At 39.0% G+C, this 24,888-nt stretch overlaps 1 protein-coding gene across 2 annotated transcripts in view; it reads left to right on the plus strand.

Moving 5' to 3' along the window:
• GNB1 (G protein subunit beta 1) overlaps positions 1-24,700 on the plus strand; it is a 32,811-nt gene extending 8,111 nt beyond the window's left edge. The window contains exons 2-11 of one of the 2 annotated variants that reach the window (XM_048967542.1): positions 13,606-13,713; positions 16,357-16,395; positions 17,729-17,835; positions 18,877-18,940; positions 19,527-19,689; positions 20,268-20,334; positions 21,492-21,693; positions 22,063-22,279; positions 24,086-24,193; positions 24,559-24,577. In XM_048967542.1, the coding sequence (XP_048823499.1) occupies positions 13,657-13,713; positions 16,357-16,395; positions 17,729-17,835; positions 18,877-18,940; positions 19,527-19,689; positions 20,268-20,334; positions 21,492-21,693; positions 22,063-22,279; positions 24,086-24,192 (1,023 nt within the window). In that variant the 5' untranslated portion in view covers positions 13,606-13,656 and the 3' untranslated portion in view covers position 24,193; positions 24,559-24,577. The other variant, XM_048967541.1, reaches the window with a different exon arrangement.
• Positions 24,701-24,888: the final 188 nt, after the last annotated feature.

A 24,888-nucleotide genomic window follows, 5' to 3' on the forward strand; every position in this document is an offset into this window, starting at 1 on the left:
CATACTACTCAATGAAGCAGGCCTGTATGTGTGTGCTGAGGAGAAATCTGGTTGTGATCCTGCTGGATTTCTCCAGTTCCTAGAACTGTCTTTTCCAGTTAGGTGGTTTTCTCTGTTTGTCTAGAAAAACAAAGTAGACGTGATAGTCTGCTGCAACCTTTGGTACTCCAAATAAGATTATAGTGTACTAATTAAAGAACTCTCTTTGTTGGAACATATGTTTGGCATTCCTGTTGCGTGCTCTTTGTGAATTGGTAGAACACTGAAGATGCAGGCAGATATGTTACTGTCTGTGTCGTGAGGGAGTTGTCTGTATGGAGATCAGGAACGATTCGCTTGGTGCTTGAGGTAATTTGATTGTGCCCCAGGTTGTGTAGTCCTGCACTTTGGCTGCAGGTTGACTGAGATGCTATCTGGTTAGTGGCGCACTGGTCTGCTGTGCCTGAAAACTTGGATTTAGAATTGCATTTCTTGTTTATCCAAACCTATAATGGATGGTCAGATTTTTGTGGATGAACGATGAAGAAATGCATAATTTTCAGTTGTACAGCAAATGAATTGATTTTTAATTGTATACATTGAGACCACAGTCTGTGTTACTCAAAGAAAAATCTTCAAACTATAATAGTCATCGACTTCTACTGTGATTGCCTGGAGTAAAGAAAAGATGTATTTTAAGTGTGGTAGAGTTCTTCAAAACGTTTTGGAAATCTAATTAAAGTCCTTTAGTCGTGAGAAGAAGCCCAGTAATCCTCATACTTGCTTTTAGTCTGACTTCTTCCCTTAACTCAGATGGCAGAATTCATGATAAATTAGGCTGTGCAGTGTTACTTCTTTGCTGCTCTGGGAACTGAACACACAGCATTAAGCTGCGTCACGAAGCTAGCAGTGTCGATGTGTTTACCTGGATGCTTACCTGGGGGAATTCCAAACTTGCTTCAGTTTGTTCTGATTTCTCAGTCTAAATTATCCAGTAGTATCTTTTGTTTCTTTTCTTTTATATCCTTGCAGTTGTGAGTTAAAGTCGGAAGGGATCGCTCTGAGGAAGGCAGGTATTGCTGCCCTCTGTCGCAAAAGGTAGCATAGACATCCGCTGTTCTGCTGCCTTGCCAGTTCATAATCTTGCATGTGAAGCAAACCAGGATGGCAAATGGTTTACTGCCAGGCACTGTGCTGTAAAACTGTGATAGATCAGCTCCTAGTTAATGAGCAGCTCAGCTCTTACGGAAGATGACGGAACTTAGAAGCAAGCTGAGAGGGAAGCTGGAGCTGGAAACAACTACAGCTTTGTTGTTTGCAAAGCAGTCCTTAATATTCTGTATAGGGCCTGTCCTCAGACAGGCCTCTCCTTTTCTGTTTTTAAAGGACCCCAGTGATTGATACATTGCCTGTTACAGTTAATGTGTTTTCTGTTGTAAAAACAAACTCAAAAATGCCTTCCCCATCTCCCCCCCACCCAAAAACTCACATAGTTCCGCACAACAGTAGTATTGGATGGCTGGCTCCACATAAATGTTTTGGGTTTTTTTGAGTATTTTCTCTTTACTTTGATCACCAGATATGTGTCAGGAGGAATACAGCTGGTACACAAAGAGCAATGCCAGAGGTTTTATGAGGGTTAAGGCTGTACTGTAGAACAAGGAATGTCCAAGCGTGAAAGCAAGTATTTCCTGTTGTACCTTTGTGCTTTCTCTTGTGGTACTGTCACTGGGTTGTACTTGAAGTTTACATTCCATGTCACATTAAGCATTGTTGCATTGTCTGGTCTCAGATACCCCTCCGCTGTCTGATGGCTCTGAGGTCTCCTGTGTCACTCTACTTTTCAGTCCATCAACATTGTTTTTGGTCTTCCTGCTCTTTATCTGAACTGGTTTTGTATCAGCAGTGCATATCAAAACACAGCAATTGCTGGGAGAAATCCATGAGCACTAGGAGGTATAAATTATTGCAATGAGAACTAATGGAACTGCTTGCACATTGACTAAAGATGGATTATGTTGATTGCAGGGCTAGGGAACAATGTATTGCTCAATCTATTTTTGTTTAAAAAAAAAAAAAAAAAAAAAAAGATTAAGGAAATCATGCCGTATTTTAATCCCTGTGTCGTCTTTTATCTGCTGTATGCATAAAATACCTATAAAATACTTCTTGTTGCTTTAAGGACCACTGAAATACTTTTCTTCCTTCATGGTGTAGCATAACTTCATTCCAATGATGCTCTACTTATCTATTCCTCAGGCTCAGTACCAACATATAAGTGAATTAACACGTTGTTGTTGTGGCAGTTACAGTAGTTATTTGTAACTATGAAGTAGGCAGGTCAGAACTCAGCTGGGATAGCTGGCCAGTTTGGTAAAATTGATGCAGTTCACTGAGCGATGTGTTGCTCTTTGGAAAGAATTGCATGCAGATAATATTGAACAAAACAGTAGAAACTAACATACTGGCTTTTGATGTAAGTAAAAAAATATTGAAAACTGTCATTTTTGTTCTTAGAATTAGTTAACTTCCTATTCCAGCTATTTACCAAGAAATTCACGTTGAAGTGTTTTAAATGTGAATTTCTTTGTGAATGAGACAGAAAAGTTGCAATTAGGAAGTTTTTTGACTTGAATTCTTGAGGTTCAAATAGTTATTAATATTTTAACTACTTCAACCTTTCTTGAGAAGGGTGTGCTTGCAATAGTCCCCTTGTTTTTATTGAATTCTCTGCTATTCCTAGAGTTGGGATTTTTAGTAATACACATAGCTTGCAGAGGAATTTGGGAAGGATTAATCAAGTGACCTGTTACAGCCCAGACTTTTATGCTTAAATATTACATCAGTATGATTTTTTTTTTAAATGTAGGTCACGGGATTAGCATCAGGAAATGTGAGTACTTTGGCAGCAGGGATGCTATGCTGTCTTCCATGAAGGCAGCTTTTATTCACTGTTGGGGGCAGAAGGAGTCAGCCATGAGCTGCAGAGCTGTGTGTTCTGAGTGTCCCTGCCGTGATTTCATTGCTGTTCTCTGCTGAGCAGTATTCTATTTTCAGGGAATGGCAAACTGTCGTAAAGGTTTATTTTCAAACATAGGGAACGATGAGTCCTCAGGTATTAGAAAATCTGGGTATGCAAGCAAAAGCTGGTGGTTTATGCAAAGCAGGTCCAGTTGGAGATGGGTGATTGCTCAGTAGATGTTCTGTGCGGCCTTGCTGCGTGATAATAGCCTCTGGCACACTGAGGATTTTGCACATGAGCTTAACTTCTAAACTTCTGAAATACGGGTTTGTACTCCGAGTTCTGAACTAAAATAATGATCTCTTGAAGGGTATTCTGTAAGATGTGTTATTGTTCCTTTGAGTTTCTAGCTATGTGATAAAACTGCTCAGGTTGAAAGTGAGGACTGATCAGTCAAACTGAGGATAATTTCTGTATGTACAGAATAGCCCTGAAACGCTGCTTCAAATTTCAGACTTCTAATTACTGTTTCCCAGTGGCATAGCAGGAACTCCATGTCACTGGCAGTGGTTTGGGAAGGCTGTGTAATCCCTTGGGCTTTTAGACAGCTGATTATTACTGCAGAACAGTCTGTAGGCTGTAAGAAATAATTGTTAGGAGTAATTTTATAAGGTAACCAACTTGCCATTCCTGGTTCAGCTGATGTTACAGCTGCCATGTACCTTGATGTCTAGCGTGGTGCTAAGTGTTGGTTGGTAGCTGGAACACAGCATCTGCACCTTGAATTAGTAAATGTCTGCCTGTGTACAGCCATCCTTGCTGAGTGTAGGATCTGTCCCTTTCAGATGACTGTTGCTTTCCAGAAGGCTGAAACTGGAAGGTGCTGCTCTGAACTTCCTAATGCCAAGGAGGTTAATTTTCATCTCAGTTTTACACTGGACAAAGTAGCAAATACTTGATAGTCGTTCTTAAACGTGTAACTGTATTGAGGTCCGGGGTGTTTTCTTTCAGCCTTCCCTCTTTTCTCCTGCTTTCACCAACCTTCAGGAAAACAACCATGGTTTCTTCTGTAGAAGTTCTTCAGGCATGGAGACTTATAGTCTGGTGGGTGTTGGAGCTGAGATCAAGTTTCAGGTTAAGTTTTTGCCTCAATATGACTGCTTAATATATTCAATTCAGAAGCATCTTAGATCAACAACAGTAAGAGCACATGCTTGTAGTAGGGAAGCTTTACCTGGAAGCGGTGGTGCTTTTGCCTTCTGAGAGTTACTGCAATTTTGTATTTTTAGTCTGGGCTGCCATGCCTTATTATTTGGTGCAGAATGCTGTGGGCATGGGGACGCTGGTTGTACAGCCGTTGGTAGGGCTGGCTGACTTCCAGGTGCTTTGGTGTCATGGTTTAACCACTTGAGCCATGCTTCAAGTATTCTGTGGTCCTTCCTGTTCTCTCCTGTTTTAGAAATCCCACTTCTTGATGGTGAGAACCTCAAACTCTCAGCTAAGCAGGGCTGTAAGAGCTGATTAAGGCAGAGTGTGTATTGAGTTCATTACAGTAAGGATTTTTTGCTGAGCCAGTACTGTGAAGGAATGTAGTGGCCTGTAATTTTCATATTGCTTTTACCAGGCTACGTTTTATCTAAAAATGGAAAACTGTGGCAATTCAAATCTTTCTTAAGTGGTTTGTCTACTTTTGTTCCTAAACAAGCTCCATCTGTAATGCAGAAGCAAAGCTATCTCAGTGCCAGGCTTGCATTCTGCAGGCACCATAGGATGCTTCCAGCACACCTGGCTGAAAATGGAACCTGCTTTTGGAAACAAAGTGAAGTTTCTAGAGAAGTTTGCTGTTATGCTTCATGACTCTTCCTGCAGGCTGGTTAAAACACTTGGTTTTGTTTTGTTTTTCTTCTTCTTCTTTGCAGAAAGCATAAGAATTCTGCAGCACCTCTCCTGCATTAATGAGGGTGCAGCACAGGGCAATAATGATGTGTGTTCTAGCCTTTGCACTTGTGTATTCTGTGTGTGGTTACCATTCCAGTGTAATTTTACTTGTTGACTTTTCAAGGAATTCTGTCAGAGTTTCACTGCATTTCGTGATGTCTGCACTGTGGGTACATCTTTCTGTCACAACCTTTGGATGTTGAACATTGCTGTTTCTTCTTTTTGTCCCCAGACCTTATAATGGTGATGTCAGATGTGTTTGCTTCCTCAAGGGTGTGGGGAGGGAGGAGAAATTTGGCTTTTAAATGTGAGTTATTGTTTTATGTTCGGAAGTGTGTTGTGGCATTAATGAGCAAAACTGCTTACACTGTGGTTTCATAATCACAGCACTAAACGGTTCATCTATAAATGGGCTTGGATGAGGATGACCCATATCCTAAGTAGCTTAACCTCCATACCAGACACTGAAGTAGTTTGAAAATTTTCCAGCTAACAGTGAACTCTAAAGTCATAAACTCGCATTTCATCTAAGCTCTGCAGTTCAAAATATATGAAGCTGCAGGCTGACGTTGTGATTTAAGTTGACTTGGCTTCGTTACATTCCTGCTTTATGCTTAGAGCAATCCTTCACTGTTTTGATGCAGTGGTTTTGAAGGTGTGTATTCAGGTGTCCATTGGCATCACTCATAGCCCAGGTTGTGCTGTGAGGTAGAGACAAATCACAGAACATCAGAATAGGAGCATTTCAAACCACAGAGTGAACTATAATCATTACTATGTGCTGTTAAAGAAATAGGAAGTTGTAAAACTTCTTGAAGTCTTTTCTACTTGTTGTGAAGTCCATCTGTGTGTTAGATCATTACCGTTTTCCAGAATGGAAGTGTGTGAGTTATTTAATTTGTCATTTTTAATCCTTTTACGTCCTTAGTATCTGTGGTGATCAGTTGTAACCCTTCTAGAAAGAAAAGTGGTGTGCTCTCACTGGAGCTTGTTAGTAGGAGGTTTATGTAACTTCTTTTGATGAAATAGATACCTTGATATTGAACTGTACTTAGAAAGCAAGCGCACATCAGAAACACTATTGAGCAGAAATAATTTCAGGGCTTAGAGAATGGAGATGTTTTGAGGGGTGCTGTATAGCACAGAAAATTCCAGTCTAGTGAGTGAGACCGTTCTGTTCGAACCATGAGCTCTGCAGTACAGCGGTGTGGATTTCGGTGTTGCTAGGGAGAGAAGAACAACTGATCTGAGGGCTCCAAGAGTTTTCTTAACAAATGTTAAACTGGTTGAGATGAGCAAGTCTTCAGGTGATGTCAGCAATGTTGCTGAAGCAGCGCCCCTCTCCTTGATGAAGAAAAACCAGTTGTTCCCATTATGTTAGCAAAAGAAGTCTATGCTTTGGTAGCTGAATTTCTGCTGAATTTGGTACAAAATTTATGTTGTTTCTTAATAATTACATTCATTTTGATGTTTTTCTTTCCAGAATTTTCATGTTTGACAGCAGAAGTTGGCTTTCTACTGTAGTGAGAGAAAATGTAAGTAGAAGAATGAGGTAGTTCCTTTTTTTCTAGTTTTTGAGAAACTAATGCTAACTTTAAAAAGTGGCTAACCAGCTTTAGTTGTTTTAGTCAATGCAAGTCTAAAATACCCATTTTCTACCTTAGTATTTGGATTCGTATGTCAACAGGAAGGATTTAAAAATGGTCAGGAAACTTGCTAAATAATAGATGTTAGTGCCTGCCTTCCTTCAGAAATGGAACTCATGAAGCAGAGGGAGGCCATAGATGAAACTGTTTCATCTCAGTGGGGCAGGGAAGTAAAAGGAAAAAAAACATTAGGAGAGTTATTCTCATGAATGAGAAATTACTTCCCAGCCATGTTGGGACAAACGAGGCCACGTTTCTTGTGAACAAAGGAGCTCGTCATGCTGCACTTCCAGTGTTTTTGGTATTATTTAAGTAGATGTTCTGTGCAATCATAATTGTCACTAATATTTTTTTGGATAAGTGAAACTTTATTACTTTCCAGGCTCTAACTTGAAGTGTTTCTACCTCTTGTGAAGCCAGTTAGTATGTGATTAGTTGTGTGAGAAGCGTTTTCTCAGTTAAATTTGTTATTTCTGCCTACTATATACTAGCTATTTTTGCAGAAAGCAAACTATCCCCCATGCTCTTTCTCTAAAGGCATTTCCTGAGGTGTTCTCAATTACTTGCCTTGGTCAACCCTAGATATCATCTGTGTTCCTTTTTTTTGGAGGTGCAGATGCTGGAACTGAACTCAGTGTTCCAGGTCTAGAGAAATCATTGCTTTAGACAGCATCACTGTCATGTTGCCAGTATTTTCTGTCCTATTTTTTGTGTAAACTGTTGTTCTGTTTTAACCAGCACGGTGTATTAAGCAGGTAAGTCTTTGAGCTATTCCTCACATGTCTTAGTATGGTTTTTTTGCTTCAAATAAAGGTTCTGTCACAGAATCCTGTGTGATCCCATCCATTTCTCACATTGTGTCCCTGTATACCTTCCTGTGATCGGTGGCCTCAAATTCTTTGTGTCTGTAGATGTGTGCTTCACAATCTGAAGGCACCTTTGAATCCTTTTTTTAAATCTTTTTTTGGGAAGAGCACACCACAAGTTTGTCCTGCAGGCAATTAACAATCTTACTTAGTGAGAGTCAAATAGGAATCAGTGTGCACTTCTGTTTAAGTAACAAGAAAAAGCAGCTTTCCAAAGTCAGCATGATATAAAAACACTGGAACTACCAGTGGATTCTGTATAATTCCTTTGTCATTGTGAAAATGTACGGGCTGCTGTACATGTTACTAATAGGATTTATAGTATCTGATAGATTAGCACAGCTTCTTTTAATCAGATGACCTGCTATGAGACTGTTGGGTAGGCATAATGTGGAGCCTTTCTTACAGCTGTACATTTTGGACTCCTGTTATTGCAAATTATGCCTGTTTTTTTCTGACTGTTCCTCACACACTGGAGTGATGTGTATTACCACAAAAGGTATTGAGGGAACAAATAGGGAATAGTCTGTTCATTTGGGAGAAAGGTGATTTAGCTGACCTGCTTGTGAAATGGCTGCATTCAGGAGTTATTTTAACAACAAAAATGTAAGCTCTCTGTGTTTGCCAGACTTAGCATCACCAGTGGCTTGATGGGATTACTTTACTTATGGAGAGCAGCAAACAAAACTTCACCATCAAGGGATAGAACATTCTATAAATACTTGACTGAGCCTTGAAAAGTGTGTGTTCTCCTTTAAGCTGTGGAGGTTACTCACAGAACAGGCTATTTAGGAGAGAAGCAGGCTCTTATCTTTTCTCTAGAATTGTATGGAAAAATGAAAGAATGAATTATTTAGTAAATTTTGCCTGTAATTAGGCCTCATTGTATAGAGAGTTTGAACATTGGAAAGGATATTCAGTATCTAGTATTGAAATGGGTGGATTTGAGTTCTTAGCACTTCAATTGTTGTCCTTCACTGTTTTATAGGCTGTGAGCTTCATCTTTAAATTAGGGTTGTTCTACTGGGATCCTGAGTACATTTGCATTTGCAGGAAGTATTGGGAAGTTTTATAGATTTCATAAACTTTCTATTCATAGTTCAAAGATTCAGTGTAGAGTTGTTTAATATATAAATGTCTGCCTAGACATAAATCTTCTCTGTCTTCTGTGGCACAAAGGGAAATGAAAATGGAAGTGAAGATGAGTGACATGATAAATTCTTCTAACATGGTTTAATTGCAGAACTATCATATATGGAGAGTAACAAGTTAGCTGTTGTCAGTGCTTGTTTTTCTTAGCTGGGAAAGAGGGAAACAGTGCTTTATTCTTCTCTGAGTAACTTGTAAGAAGAGATTAGAGACCTGGGTCATTTGAAGTAGTGAAGAATAGTCAACTGCCTTGCAAGTAGGTGTATTATTGTCCCTAGCAAGAAGAGTATTATCTACAAGGTATACTTGTCAACAAGATTAGGGGGAATTAGGCTTAGAGCAGTGGCACTTAAGCACATCAGCCTGTGGAAAGGTCTTGAGTGAGTTCAGCGAAGTGAACGTGTTATTCTTGAGGAGCTGCCTTCAGGAGCACAGTAACACGTTCACAGGGAAGTGAGGTGAGCTTGAGCTTGACTGCTACCTGTTTCATCACAGCTGTGCTGGTAATTTGAGAAAAGCAGTGTGGAGCTTGATTAGTGACTTTGACTTAGAAATGAAATAACTTGCTTCAAAACACCAGAAATAGAAGTATTATCCTTATTAAACTTGAAGTTTCTCCTAGAAACCTTCTAGAATGTACTTCAGTGCCTTTTTAGCATGCCAAGGAACAAAAAGGTGTTATTATATGATATTAAATTGTGCTTGCTTCTGATGAGCCTACATATAATATATTGAAGCTTCTGCTACTTCAAGTTCCTGTCCACTATAATTTCTTTGCTTTAGCTGTTCTTGTTCTTGATGGGAGTGTGTGGTGTGTTGCGGTGATGTTGGTTTCTTTGTTTCTGGTTTGCTGGTTGCAGTACCAGTAAGCTCTGCTTACTTACAGTGCAGCTGAGAAGTTCAGATGCTACTGAAAGGTGTTTTTTTTCCCCACAGGTTCATGTTTTTGGCACAGGATTAATTGCGTAAGACTTGATGTAAAAGAAATAGGGAAATAGCCGAGTCGGCTGGTTGGTTAACCCATGTATTTTACAGACCCGTAAATCTTTCAGAACACTCCTATATTTTGAAGCTCTTGGCTTCATTAGGATTTTCATTTCCTGAGTGTTAGTGAGTTCAGTCAAGTTGACAGGAATCAGAACTTCCTGTTGATGTTCAAGCAACAAAGACTACAAAGGGAATGTGGAAATGTGGTTTAAACAATTCCCATTGATGCTGTGTCAGAAATGCGGTTCAGAGTTTGGAGTTGCTTGAAATGCAGAAGGGCTGACTTGGAACACCAAGTGTAAAAGTATTTATTTTTGTTCTGTCTTTTTCTGTATATATGGTATTACAGGCTGGCAAGACACTGAGTTATAAGCATTTAGCTATTGATTTTCATGCAGCAAATACTGAAGCATGGATTCTGGCAAGCGATTGATAGTCAAGTTCCATAGAAGCCTTAATAGTTACAGTTCTGTTCCTTGGACTCGCTGCTGTCTGCAGTAATGGGCACTTATCTTGTGTGTGGGTGTAAAGGCTTCGTAGGGATGGTAAATCATCTTGAGATTATTCATTAAAAGGAAGCTGTCCTTGAAACCTAGGTGAATGGCTGCCTTTTAGCAAGGAGTTCATGAGTAAAGTGTTTAAGGAGCTGAGGTATGCAGTAAACAGGGTATGTTGTGTGTTATATACATATGTCTGGCTAAAAGCAGTCATGAAAAGACTGAAGGTTGTGTTCTGATCATAGTTTTAATTCTTTTTGAAGGTATTTGGGCTGTTCTTCCCTTCTATCATCTTCTGTGAAGTGGGAATTGGAAGGAAATTGAAGCAGAGTGCTGAAGCAGAGCACTATTTTCAGTTTGATGTGAGAGTTGGGAATAGAGCTGCTCTTCAGTAACAAGGCAACAGAGAGTTATGGCACGAGACTTGTGACAGTCTCCTGGGGGTGGTACTTGTGTGAGGGGAACCACGTCTCTGCTGAAGTTACCATGGTGCCCTATAAACCAGAGAACAACCGACTTCCTTGCAGCTTCTTACATGCCTGAATCAGTGTTGCTGCTTGTGTTACCACTGGTCAAAAAACCTTAATGCAGTTGGGCTGCTTCACCTGGCTTTGTCATTTGCAGCAGCACCTTCCAGTATGAGCTGTGTTAAGCTATAAAACACAAGCATGAAATGAGCTCGTATGATTTAAACTCTGGATCATTTGCATACATGCAGGAATGAAACTACAAGGTTTGGTTTCTGTGCATTGAATTTTTTATGTGACTTTTTCTAGCGGTAGTATTCTTAGAATTGTGGACTTGCTAAGGTTGGAAAAGAGCTCTGTGATCACCCAGCCCAACCATCTGCATATCACCACTATTTCCCACCAAAGCATGTCCCTCAGTACAACATCTAAATGTTTCTTGAACTCCTCCAGGGACGGTGAATCCACTGCCTCCCTGGGCAGCCTGTTCCAGTGCGTGACCACTCCTTTGGAGAAGAAATTTCTCCTAACATCCAAGCTGAATCTCCCCTGCTGCAACTTGAGGCCATTCCCTTTAGTCCTATCACTAGTTACATTGAAGAGGCCGACCCCCAAATCACCACAGTATCCCTTCAGAGAGTTATAGCAAGCAATAGGATCTCCCTGCAGCCTCCTCTTCTCCACGCTAAATAATCCCAGTTCCCTCAGGTGTTCCTTGTAAGCCTTGTGCTCCAGGCCCCTTACTGGCTGCATTGCCCTTCTCTGAACACACTCCTTCAGCCTCTTCTTATTCCATACATAGAAGTTCTGCTTCGTTTAAATGCAAGAGAATTCAGTTGTGTCACACAAGTTCTGGAAAGAATAAATGGGCACTATTTTAAGCTGTATGCTACACAATGACATACCTGCGTTGACTGACATTAGATTATTCACCCTATTATATTTTTAAATAAAGCTGTATGTAAATCTTCAATGTAATTACCTGTAGCTCTGCAGCTGGAATTCGGTGTCCTAAATCTTTATCTTAATCCTATCGTTGAGTTGCTGTGTCCTTGAGCAGAACATTTAAGGTTTGGATTGTAATTTCTTTCTCTGAAATAGAAGTGATACCATCTGAAGTTCCTTGTACTCTGCCTGGAGAGGTTGGTATTTGCTTAGTGGGAATTGGGCTATATATTAACTTAGAGAAGGGCGGAAATAGAATCAGATATTAAGAATCTAAAAGATCAGAAAATTTAATGAAGTTTATTTTTAAGAACATTTTTGAGAGTTTCTTAATTCCTTGGGGAGTAGTGCATGCTGCTGCACAGTGTGACCGGACCGCAGCTGGAGAAACTGCTGACTGTGCTTAAAAATTGCAGGGAGACCCAACTGTGGAGTGGTTTGTCTTACGTGTAGAATGAACAATAGATCTTGAGAAAGAGAAGAGCACTGAAAGGAAAGAAAGGTGGTTAGAGGATAATAAAAGTCTGGGCAGGTCTTTTCTTAACTGGATTTTGGGCTAAGCTGAACAAGCAATCTTAAAGGGCTTAAAGATGACCCTGGAGCCAGAAGAGAGAAAGAGACCAGGTTTCACACTGAAGAAAAGGGCTTTAAAGTTATGAGTAGAGATTTTGAGTCAGAAACTAAGTGAAATTCCTTCTTTAAAATACACCGGGTATAAACTTGTAAGCTATGACATGACAAGATGAGACACTTAAGTTCCTTGAGGTCATCAGTTTAGAATACTAGCTATTGCAATAAGAGAGAGCATAGAGTTGGGTCTGGTTATGTGGAATTGTTCTCTTTAGAGTGTCAAAGCTCTATAGACCATCAGAAATTATCCTCATCTTTCCCCCTGGGAAGGGCTGCCTCGGAGCTCTGGGGAAAAAAAAGCCAAACCCCTCATGCTTGCCAAGATAAATAAGCTGATTCAATCTCAATGAAATAATATGTAAAGCTGGTAGCAAAGCATTTGCATTATTTAATAATAAAGGGTCAGTTCTGGCAAATAAAGTGTTCTCAACCACCAGTAGTGTGTTCTGTGTGTTTTTTAATGACCTGCAGGTGCTTTACATAGTATTTGGAAATGAGTCTAATATGTTCTCCAGCAAAGGATGAACTTCGTTAGTGAGTTTCTTTAGCATCTTACATTTACATTGTATGCAGAAGTTCTTTGGTTAAATTCAGCTGTACCTCGACTTCTTCAAGTATAGAATGCTAGTGAAAATGCCAGCGTGGAAATGCCGGCATATTTCTAGAACAGACTTCTAATCATGAGCAATATGCTTGATGGAAAATACCTATATGTCATTATAATAGAGAACAGCCCATTTGTTGAGGAGCTGTATGCAGAATGGTGGAGGGCGTTCGGTGATAATTGTTTCACTGAGGCTTCATTTTTGGCCACAGAGGGCAGTGACCATATTGATGTGTTAATGGCTGGAAATCCAGGTGTTGTAGTGGAGACTTGGCTTTAGCAGCACTTGTTTGAACTCCTTTTCTTAACCTAATGTTGAAAAAAATGTTAATTTTATTCTGACATATATATCAATGCTGGAATCCTTTCTGGGAAATCTCAGGGGACATTAACAATTGTCCAGAAAAAACTCAACAACACTTGTGAATGTTCTATCCAGATAATAGAACACACTTTTCATAACTGCTGTGTTTCAGACAGAGTTCATAAGGGCCTTTTGACAGCATTTTGCATTTGCCTGTCAGTATCTAAATATTTTAAGTTCTAATTTTGTGTCCTGTGGAGGTGTTCTGGCTTTCCTGTCTAACCTTAATATGAATTGCTGGAAGGGTCATTCTTGGGAAATTGGAGTTTATTAAAAAAAAAAAACTAAATCCAAAAACACTAATGAAAGAAAAGATGCAAAAAGAGACCTGGAGGAGAAGGAATAAGTCCAAATAATGATCTGTTTTCTGTAGGTGGAAAAAAAAAATAGCGAACATGTATGCTAACAGTGTATTCTGAAGGCATTTCAGAGAAAGTCACCTGTATTTTGAAGATTAAAAAAACTATCAGTGATTGGTTTGTAAGTCCTGTTTGAGGTAACTCAGATTGTCTGCTCAGTTAATTTTAATGTATGACTTCTGCTAATTCTTCTGTTACTGCTTGTCTTTCAGATTTCTGGTTGTTTGAGAGGTGGCAGCAGAGGACACCTTTAGCACAGGAAAATGAGTGAGCTCGACCAGTTACGCCAGGAGGCTGAGCAACTGAAAAACCAAATCAGAGTATGTATTTCACCAGTGGGTCTTGAAGTTTACAGAAAAGATGTGTGTGTCTTGAAGATGGCAAAGATGGACAGCAATGTGATGCATTATGCTTTTTTCCACAGTGTCAGAGTTAACGTAATGAAGTTCACGTATATGCACCTTTACTCAAGTAAATCCACAACATGGATAAGATTGGATTCGATCAAGATGAATGGTTACTGAAGTTTTTCTGAGCCAGTGTTTCCATTTATCTTTCAGTGTGTGTTTCACTTGCTCTTTTCAAGTGTAGTTTTGAGGAGCCTGAGAACATATTTGGGGCAGTAAGTTGGTTCCAGATAATGACCTTGTACTGAATAAATAGTCAAGGGGTAATTCAGAAACGTGTGTTTAGTTTCCAGTAACTCTGAGAGAACAGGCTAAGGAATGAAGATGATTAAAACTTCCTGAGCGTGGTTTAAGGTTTACATAAACTGCATCTGTGAACTGTTTTGTGAATTGGCAGTATTCAGGTGAAGGCTATAGGAGTCAGTATGTTGTTCTGAATAAATGGCGTGTCTGTTCTTCTGTTACTGAGTAAAAGGAGGAGAGCAGTCTGTTTATTTAAGGATAGAATGTAGTCCAAATGACATTTGTTTTAGATTTAATTTGAAAAATGTATTATTATGAAGCCCAACGTGAACTGGAGTGTAGTCAGTATTGTAATTCCTTGTGGAGGGAAACGTAACATATGCAGAACACAGTTAGATCTGTTCTTTCAGAATGAATTCAGTGAGTATAAATGACTTTAATACAGGCCTATTCTAAATGTTCATTGATGCTGAGATTCACAGGGACTTTGCAGAGGTCTTATGCTTTAGTAGGAAGGACATCAAAGACAGAACAGAACAGCTGAAACTCCCCTGTCTTATTCCATTTGGTCTCCCTGTATGTATTTCTTTTAAAGACAAAAAAAAACTTCTATCCTGAAAGCTTAAAAAAAAAAACAACCAACAAACCTCCTCTAGAAAGTGAAACAAAAACCTATTGGTTGTTTTTGTGCACGATAAGTTAAGATGTTCAAGATAAACTCTTTGAAATGCAGGCTGTGACAGGGATTTTATTTAGTAGACTCTGGCTAAAGTTACATTTTGTTTGCTTTACCATCCCTTCTTGTGTATTCCTTCCATTAGTCTCCATCGCCTGTTCTCTAAATATTCAGCCATACCTGGTAATGATTGAATTTTGCACAGACCTGAGAAGAGGCACTGTGAAGTTTTTCTACTTCTGTCCTCATTCTGAAGAGGTGGTCTTTTAATCTGGGAGTTAAAACTAAGTAAAGGTTTGCCTGCCTCAGATTAAGTTAACAGTACTTGTCTTCATTGTTCTATCTCTGTTTGAAGCATTATTTATTATTTTTAATGTATAGGAAGTTGTGTTTTTTTCACAGCTTTCTGGCCAGCCAGCACACAGGAAATATCTAAACTGACTGTAAAGCTCAGATTTGTCGCTAGTACTGCACACTGCCAGTCTCTAACTCCACAGAAGGAATCTCTGTGCGCTCTGTTATGATACTTGCTAGTCTGGATATATTGTTCCAGCCCCTTCAGACATAAAAGCTGCCTAGAAAAAGAAAGTAGAGTGTACTACTGCATGAAAGCGTGTGAAATGCGGCTGTTACAGAGTAGTGTTTGTGCTGGAATGAGCATAAACAGATTTATTAGTATGACAGTTGGCTTTTGGTGCTTTTAGTCTTCATTTAATGCTTGTTTAATTTTTTTTTTCCAAGGGACTAAGCAGAACACTGGTTACATCTTAAACTAAATTCTGTTACCAGAACTCCTACACTCTCATGTGGGAGCACACATCCACACAGGCTGCGTGGTTACCTGTGCTTTTTAAGCAAAGTTCAGTCAGGTACTACTAACTGATAACGGGTAAACTGTGTGTGCTTCACAGGAGTGAACTGAAAAGGCTTGGCCAGTTATTTTCCCTACTTGCTAACTCAGGATAATTCTCCAAATTTGGTTTTCCAAGGTGGAAAAAATCCACTGAGTCTCAATGATAAGCCTTAAAATATTTCCTTTGGCAGATAGTTCTATTACCCAGTATTTCTTGCAGCTAAAGTTAAGTTCTCTAGTTTATGTTTTCGTTTTCCAAGCTGTGTTCTTTCTGCTTAATTCTATGGTCAGAAATTTTTTTCATATCTTCATGTTTTTCAGCTACTAGGTTTAGTTTTGTTTTCTCCTAGAAGTTGCATGTACTTCTCTTACCTCTGCAATGAAAATCTTCATGTAACTAAAGTAGCTGAGTCCCTTTGAGTGATTCTGTCCAAACAATGTATTAGCGTAGGACAATTTGTTAACTGAAATATAGTTTGTATGTAACTAGCTTGATTAATGAACACATCTCATGCCTTACTTTTTCCTGAACGTGGTGGAAGTTGCCTGTCATTACGGCTGGAATCTTTTGCCGGATGTGAGGTTTCATGACAAGGAAATTTCAAGTGCTCAGCATGTTTTGACAGCAGTCTGTCATGTTACGTTCATGCTGCAGTTACGATGGGTCCCTTCTGAATAACAAACCAAAATGCTTTCTAAACATTATTTTGTGACAACTTGATTAACTTGACAATGCCAAGATTGAACAGAACTTCTTCTGAGTTCTCTAACTGTTCTATTGCAGGATGCTAGGAAAGCGTGTGCAGATGCCACCTTGGCTCAGGTAAGCAGTCAAGAGTTTAACATGAACTACAAAAGCATGTTCCCTTTGCAGAAAGTAAATGTGCTGTAAAAAGGTACATCTGAGTGGATTTTTTTGTATTTATTTTTTTAATTTTGCCTTCAGGTGTTTTTTTCAAGAAACGTATGTGGTACTGATGTTGAGTTTCTGAGAGCAGTAACCTGGAGCAGTACTTTATTGAAGAAATCACTCAGGGCTGATCCCTGCTGAAGGGAGCCGTTGATGTTTTGCTGCAGATGTGGTAGCAGCACAGTTGTGTTACTGGGACTCTCAGAACCATGAGACCTCTGAGGTTTACCTACTTATGCATCGATGCCCATACTTTAGAACCTGAGTTGATACCTCTGCTGTGCTGTCCTGCTTTTATTTTGTTAACTTGGGAGAGGGAAACTTGTATTCTGTCACCTCTTGGGGGTGGTGTGGTAGGTACATATGAATGTACTGATCTTGTGATCTTATTTTTAGGCACAGTGCTGCATATTTTCCAGGATGAAAGCGTGCAAATAAATAAATAAATGTGGAGGGAGCAAAAGCAAAAAACTTTTGTATTACTAGCATGGAATGTGTCCATGATGAGGATTTTTGTGTCGTGGAAGTGCTCTTTTCACAGTGCTGATGGCCTTTGAAAAGAAGCAGAGACACTTGCTCAAATGTTCTTGCTAAATAATTCTGTAACAAGGAGACATGAGAAATATGCAGACAATATCCATAAAACAAACTTGCATACTTTTGGATTTGTTGAGATGTGTTCTTATATTACTGGAAATGTGTGCTGAGCTGGGTTTTTTATTGTTTTTATTTTTAACGAGTACTTTTCTTCAGACTGGAGAAATTATTGATATTAAACTTAGCTGCATAAGGACAGCTAAACTAATTACTTCCTTATGTTGCTATTTACTCACTCCAGAGACTGCTTTTATCTTCCAAAAGTTAAATAAAACAGGAATAATATGATTCTAGTTTTCCAGTATTTGGAAGGGAAGGTCATCTGGATCTGAAACTGAGTTATTCATCCATCTTTCAAAAGCGGAGGCATTGTCTAAAGGCTGAAATAGTGCACCCCATTTCCTGTCTATGAGGGGAAAAAAAAAAAACAGCTAACAAAATGATGGTTTCTTGAAAGCAAGTACTGCTTCAAATGAAGTTATTCTTAGGCATTTAAAAAAGAAAATGGTCAATATTAAAAGGAAAAAAAGGAGGAGGACTTCTTGGTTTGCATTGTGGTGCTTATTGAAATGTCTGTGTATGATGGTTTGTTTTGTTCTGTGGAGCTGTGCAGTGAAAGATTCAATGGATGGTACAATTCCTGTTTCAGATCACAGCCAATATTGACCCGGTGGGGAGAATTCAGATGCGCACCAGGAGAACGCTCCGGGGACACCTGGCCAAAATTTATGCAATGCACTGGGGGACCGATTCCAGGTGGGTTCACTGTGGGAAGTTGGGTGCAACCAACTGTTATTTACCTGTTCTGCCACAAGGATCCACTCGTTCAAAAAGAGTGTAGGCAGCCGAGAGAACTTGGAACCACTCAATGTAACTTCTTTTCTTCCTGGTATGTGTGGTTTTGTCATCAGAATCTAAATTTATTTTTAAAATGGGGTTTGGTCTGTTTGGCAAAAGTGCATTGTGACAGCTGTAAGATAGAAGCTGGGTTTAAAAAACAAAACAAAAAAAGCAAAAAAACAATAAAACAATAAAATACCACCAAGACAACAAAGCACTTCAGTGAGTGCATTGTGTTTGGCCAGAGGAAGAGTCATGGAACAAATCTGAGTACCTTATTGAACTATTTTCTCTGAAATTATTTGTAAAAGGAAAAGACTGAAGAGAGGTGCTTTATGGCAGTGTTCCAATATACCTTTGAGCATACTAAAAGTATGTAAAAGAGCTCTGAGCAGTTAACTAATGCCTTATGTGTCAAACAATTTCTGAGTGGAGAGTGTGGATTTAAGCTTAAAAAAAAAAAAAAAACCTTCCTAAAGTTCTCCTTTCCATGAGCGACATCTTTGCTCTGTTTTTTTCCCCATTGTATTTCAGTGCTGATATCCATTCAGTTTTTTGGGACTTAGAACTGTAATTTCTGTTCTAAAAACAGAAAACAGAAAACAAGTAGACAGTACAGATTGTCAGACTCATTGAATCTGAAGCCTATGTACAGAACACAAAGTCACTGATTCCACACAAGTTTTCTGCCTCAGTTTTCAAGCTTGTTACCTATCTAGAGATTTTCTGAATAAAGAATGTGTGGCCATGTTGATCATCTACCATGTATTTCCACAATATTTCACATTCAAAGTGGATGATTCCAAAATAATTTCTTCAGTGCTGGTATCTTGAATTGAGTGATGACATGCTGTACTTAAATGGTACCTTAGTTTTGACAGTATAGGCAATTCTATCGGAATACATTCCTTCTTGTCTTCCTTCAATGGCTGAATTTACCACTTGTTTCCTTTTCAGGCTTCTAGTTAGTGCCTCCCAGGATGGCAAACTTATAATTTGGGACAGCTATACTACAAACAAGGTAAGATTAACTGTTAAGTTGATAATTAATGCAAAGGAGAGAAGTACTCTCTGTCAACCAAAGCAATGCGGACATAAGCCTAACTCTTGATTTCTCCAGTAAGAAATGTAGCAGTGTCTTCAGTGTTTTGTGTGTGAAAACGTGCACTGCAAACAGAAGAAGACAAAGAGGAAGTTAGTTAAATATTAAGTCTTTGTTTGCTGTGGGCTTCAAAGTAGGATTTAAGTGGCTCTGAGAGTAACAATTTCCTCACTAGTTCATTCATAACATAGCATCTAAGCCTGGAATTGGCAGTTCTGCTGACTGTATGTGGAAGTCAATGTTTTCCTGAACCTACTGCAAACTATTAGTAATCAGAGCACTGAAATAATTTGATTTTTTTCTCAAAATTGCTGATTAAGCTGAATTCAGGAAAGGCAAACCTGAGGTTTTAATTCCATGTTTACTTGACCTGGCAAGCTATGTATTTTCTTGTCCTTTTGATGAAAAGATGTGCTGCTATAGAGGGGGAGAGATGAAAACCTGCTGATGCTGAATTATTGAGTGAGTTGTCCTGCAGATGAAGTGCTGAATGCATTTGTTTCAGGTGCATGCTATTCCCCTGCGTTCGTCTTGGGTCATGACTTGTGCATATGCGCCTTCTGGAAACTACGTGGCTTGTGGTGGTCTCGATAACATCTGTTCCATTTATAACTTGAAAACTCGTGAAGGGAATGTACGTGTCAGCCGTGAGCTAGCTGGGCATACAGGTGAGTACGTACCCAGATGGCCTGAGTTATGGAGGCACACAGTGAAATCTTTTCTTTTAACATATGGCATTTAGTTTTGTTGGAAGGTTATCTTAACTGCCTGCTGGAGGGTGACAATTAATTGTTTCAACTCTTTTCTGTATTAATCCCTCTACTGTTTTGTTTTGTTCTGTTTGTTTTTTTTGTAATTTAGGAGCTAAATAATGGTAAATAAAGCTGCTCAGTAATTTTCCCTCTTGCTTCTAGCTTCCCCTAGTTTCAGTAAGGTAGTCCCAAAGCAGAATCTATCCTGCTTTGGTTAAGACACTTCACTAAATTTCTTCTGTGTTTAGATCAATTTGCTGTGATACTGATGTAACCTTATGCTATTGTAATGGTTTAATTAGACATGGTCAGTAAAGAGCCAGAGTATTTTTGTCTAAAATTTCAGAGGTTTCTCTATAAAAATTCTGTTGTGCTTTAGACTTCTGTAGTAGTTCTTCCTGCATCTTCCAAGAGGAGGAAGAAGTGTATAAGTCAGTATGCAGCGTGGAGAGTGATCTCTGATTTTATTCTTTGGCTGTGTGTGTTGCTTTCAGGATACTTGTCATGCTGTCGTTTCTTGGATGATAATCAAATTGTTACCAGCTCTGGCGACACCACTTGGTAAGCAGTAAAACTCTGACATGGTTGTTAGTAATGACTTCTCATGCTTCAAGTCTGTTGAAATAAACTTCTTCATAAAGGTGGTAGTCATCCAGAATTTTAAGCAAGGTTGATAATTGCTTGTAAGTCACATTTTTGCTAGTAATGGAAGACTTGAGCTTTCGAGGCTTTAACCTTTGGCTGTTCAGTTAAGCCTGTGTTCTCAATTGACCTAATTTTTTGTGATACAATGATATGTAGATTTTTTTTTGTATAATTTGCCTTTCAGAAATAAGTGACTTTTCTTCAAAACACTTTTGTATTCAGTATTAATTACAGTTTTCTTTACAAAGTCATATTTAGATGTTTAATACGAAAAGCTCCTAGAAAATATTCTACACTGACAGCAGGCACAGCTTTTTTCCTTGAGGTGGATGTGGGTGTATGTCTTAATAAAAACTGGCTTCGGAATGAGAGAAGGCCTCAATCTTCTTTTCATTAGTTATTGTATTATATCTGCTGCTTAAAATCAATACAGATCTCCCAGGCAGCAGTTCTTACAGCAAAGGTTGTCTAATAAATAGTTCTCCTACACAGTGTCAGTCTCTTTGAAGGCCCATTTGTTTGTCCACTGATTCTGAGTAACTAATGAATGTAGACATTTTGTTTTTATATCAAAGTGTTCCTAAACATACTTTATAAGAAAAAAAGGATCTCTTAAAACAAGGCTCATACGAGACAATGTAGCTGTTCTCAGGAGTTATCATAATTCCTTGACAGTTGTTTGGATAATGCTTTGTCCACCTGGGATCAGCCAAGCTATGAGAAGAATGACAAAGTGCAGTGACCTTCTGTTTGCCTAGTACAGATCTACTGCTGAGGGATCTGCTTTATTGGGAAGTTAAAAGTGAAGGGATGATAGTGCTATTTCATCATTTTATACTCTTTGATTGTCAGAGTAGCAGTGATTTTGCTGTGTTGGGAAAGCAATGCGGTTTTAAAATGTTAGACATAATTTACAAAGTCACACATCCTCAGTGAGTTTTTAAGAGTGGGAAAAGCTGACTTGAATTTTGCTGTTATTTACCACTGCTGCTTTGTGCATTGGACAATAAGAAGGGCACAAAAGACAGGACTGTAAATAGGTTTTAATTGTACCTTTTGATTATTCTTTCAAGCGCTCTCTGGGACATAGAAACTGGTCAGCAGACAACTACATTTACTGGGCACACTGGAGATGTCATGAGTTTGTCTCTGGCTCCTGATGCTCGGTGTTTTGTTTCCGGTGCCTGCGATGCCTCTGCCAAACTGTGGGATGTTAGAGAAGGAATGTGTCGGCAAACCTTCACTGGCCATGAGTCGGACATCAACGCCATCTGTGTGAGTGTCAGCACGAGCAAGGACAGAGGATTTCAGTTTGTTTGGTTATGTTGGTCTCAGCTTTTAAGCGTGCACTGTATGCTGTAATATTATGGAGTGTTTTCTCTTAATGCTTTCTGCATCAAGTCCTGCTTGGGAGCAAGGGTGAAGTTCTATTCCAGATGTACAGTTTTTGGATACTCCTGAGACAATGGGCTTTATGCCTGGAATGCCAGATGAAAAACATTTTGTATGTTTGGAACTTTTCTGACTTCACAGCATAACGTATTTTGCAGCCTTTGAGTAACTTGCCTGTTTTATCAGCCACTCTTTAAATTAATTTGTTGTCTTTTTTCTTTTTTCCCCATTCTTTTCTGCCCTCTGCTGAAGTTCTTCCCCAATGGCAATGCGTTTGCCACAGGCTCGGATGATGCTACATGCAGGCTTTTTGATCTTCGGGCTGATCAGGAACTTATGGTTTATTCACATGATAACATCATCTGTGGCATCACCTCTGTAGCATTTTCCAAGAGCGGTCGTCTCCTCCTAGCTGGTTATGATGACTTCAACTGCAATGTTTGGGATACGCTGAAAGCTGATAGAGCAGGTAAGCATATTTATTTTGAAATATGAAAAGCAGAGTTTTGGGGATTGGGGCTGTCTTTTTAGACTTAGAAACTGTTTTGCTTGTGATCTGTTGAAAGCAATGCAACATACTGTCCACCTCCTCTGTGGAGGGCTTACAGTTGCCTGACATCAGTATTGGCACAGTAGCTTATAGAAATACTGCAGGCTGGAAGTTGACAGCGCTTGATGTTTCTTATTTCACTGAACAGTGGCATTGATTTTTATGATATTGTAACTGTTCAGCAGCAATTTCTGGTCACTGATTTGTAAAGGAATCACTTCTAAAAAGTTTTTCTTTAAAAATCCACTGCTTAGTTATTTTGTGTAAACTTTTAAAGTTGTTTTTAAACTATCAGTGGAAAATAGCCCTTAGCACATGCTGATAAAAGGATCATGAGAGATGTTCCCACATCGGTCACTCTAACTGCTTTGTTAGAGGTTTTGCTGCTCATTAGTGTGGCTGTTAAGGTGAAAGAATGATCTTGCATGAAATTTATTTGAAGCAGAGACTTCAGAAGCAAACAGGAAACAAAAAGATTTTGCAGATTACCTTTTGAGAAAGTAAATATGATTTCTTTCTATACAAAAGTTAAGTCAATTTAACTGGAGTTCTTTAAAAACAAGACTTCTCTTAGGGGGGGAAAAAAAGGAGAAAAAGTATGAGTTATGCCACAAATATTTGATGCTTTGTCCTCATCCCCAGTTCTGCAATGACCTACTCTGTTATTGAGTATGGTGTTCCTAAGAGTGTCTAGGTCTGTTTTAAAAGCAAGCAGGAAACACCAGCCAAGCAGAATTCCTCTTCACGTGGAGCTGTAAGGATTAGCTGCAGGTACTTGATGCGAATTGTTGCTTTGAGAGGAGGATGTACTAAAGATGGCAAAGATCTAAACAAATACATGATTCTGGACTGTGCCCAAGTAGTTCTTGTTGGATTTCTTGATTTCTCTCTGTCTCTTTGTTTTATCACACAGATCACAGTTTTTTCTTCTAGAATTCATGGTAGTTTTTATTAAATAGAAAATACAGTGCATGTGCTCATGGCATGTTTGCTGAACTTAAACTGCTTTAAGTTTTCTGCTTATTGAAGTGATCTGAGCAGAACTTATATTTCTGTACTGCCTGATATTGTCAGGAATATCTTAGCTCAGTGCAGTGGGCTGAGTAGATTGAGCATAAATAGTTGTTCCATTAAGTTAAATGTAACAGAGGAGAATGTTGGCTTCTGTATCTTTGCTATTTAGTGTCCCAGTTATTTTTTTAATAGTACTATAATTGATATTCAGATCTCCATATTGGCAAAAGCTATGTAGGTGTTGAAGTCTTGTAAGTGCTTGTAAACATCGCCAGTTAAAGATAGATGGAAAACATTTCAGTTTTCAGAACGTATTTCAGCTTCTTTTTTGTGGGTTAAAATTCTGTAAAATCAAATGCATGTTTATCACTATGGAGAGGAAATGCTAGCAGCAATGGTTGCACTTATTACTATGACACTGCTGACAGGATTCTCAAAGCAGTGATTTCACAACTTGAATCAGTAAGGTCATGACTTGAGGAATATACAAGTAGAATTTTGGAGCCAAGCATTTTCTGCATTACTTCCTTGTGAACCCACACAAGTTTGTGCTTCAAAAAGCAAAAGCATTCAAAAATCGAAACCATGCTTGTTCAGAATTCTTGAAGGAAGAGACTGAGTAATTGTGGTGTGGCAGCCTCACTGTTATTGAGCAGAAAGAAGGAAGCATCAGAGCAGTGTGACAGGTTTGTTGTGTATTCTTATTTCCAGGTGTCCTTGCTGGTCATGATAACCGTGTCAGTTGCTTAGGTGTGACTGATGATGGTATGGCAGTGGCAACAGGATCATGGGACAGCTTCCTCAAGATCTGGAACTGAAGTAAGTAGGCATCAAACTAATTAACTCTGTCCTTATATGGTGCTCAGTGCTTTTTCACGGGTCCAAACAGTACTCTTCTACTGATGCTGCAAGCATATAATTCAAGTTAGGAAAGTCACTGGGGGGAAAAACAGTTTCTTGTGGGTTTTCTTGTTGTTTGTGTGTTTTTAGAAGGCTGCTTCTTCAATGTATGCAGTAATGTTTCTGTGGTAAACTACTCTTTTCTGGGAGGGATGACTGGTATGGTCTTTAGAGTCTGGGTTGGCAAATAAATGGCAGTCTTAAAACCAGTGAGATAATGGCTGAATGCATCAGTGGGTAGTGATACGAAACTTGAAACTTGACTACAATTAATCTAAGTGCAGCTCCTAATCCATCTTTCTGTGTGTTAGAAGAGTGGCGGACTCCGTGACTGGAAGAAGTTTCCAACGATTGAAAATTAAAAATGATAGCATATTCAATCCAACTATACTAACTTGGACCCCCATCCTCCCCAACTTCAAAGGGCAAGATCTTTTCCGTCTCCTGTTGCTGAAATTGAAGAGCACAATTACCTTTCCAAGAAGAATTTCTGTGTTGTAAGCAAAATGAAATAGTGCATTCCTTTTGGGACCATTTCTTTTTTTTTTTGTCTTGAGAATTTAAAAATCAAACACTATCATAAAAGCATGACCAGAAAATAAACTTGAGCATAA

The sequence above is a fragment of the Lagopus muta genome, chromosome 21, assembly GCF_023343835.1.
Source record: "Lagopus muta isolate bLagMut1 chromosome 21, bLagMut1 primary, whole genome shotgun sequence".
Taxonomy (NCBI): Eukaryota; Metazoa; Chordata; class Aves; order Galliformes; family Phasianidae; genus Lagopus; species Lagopus muta.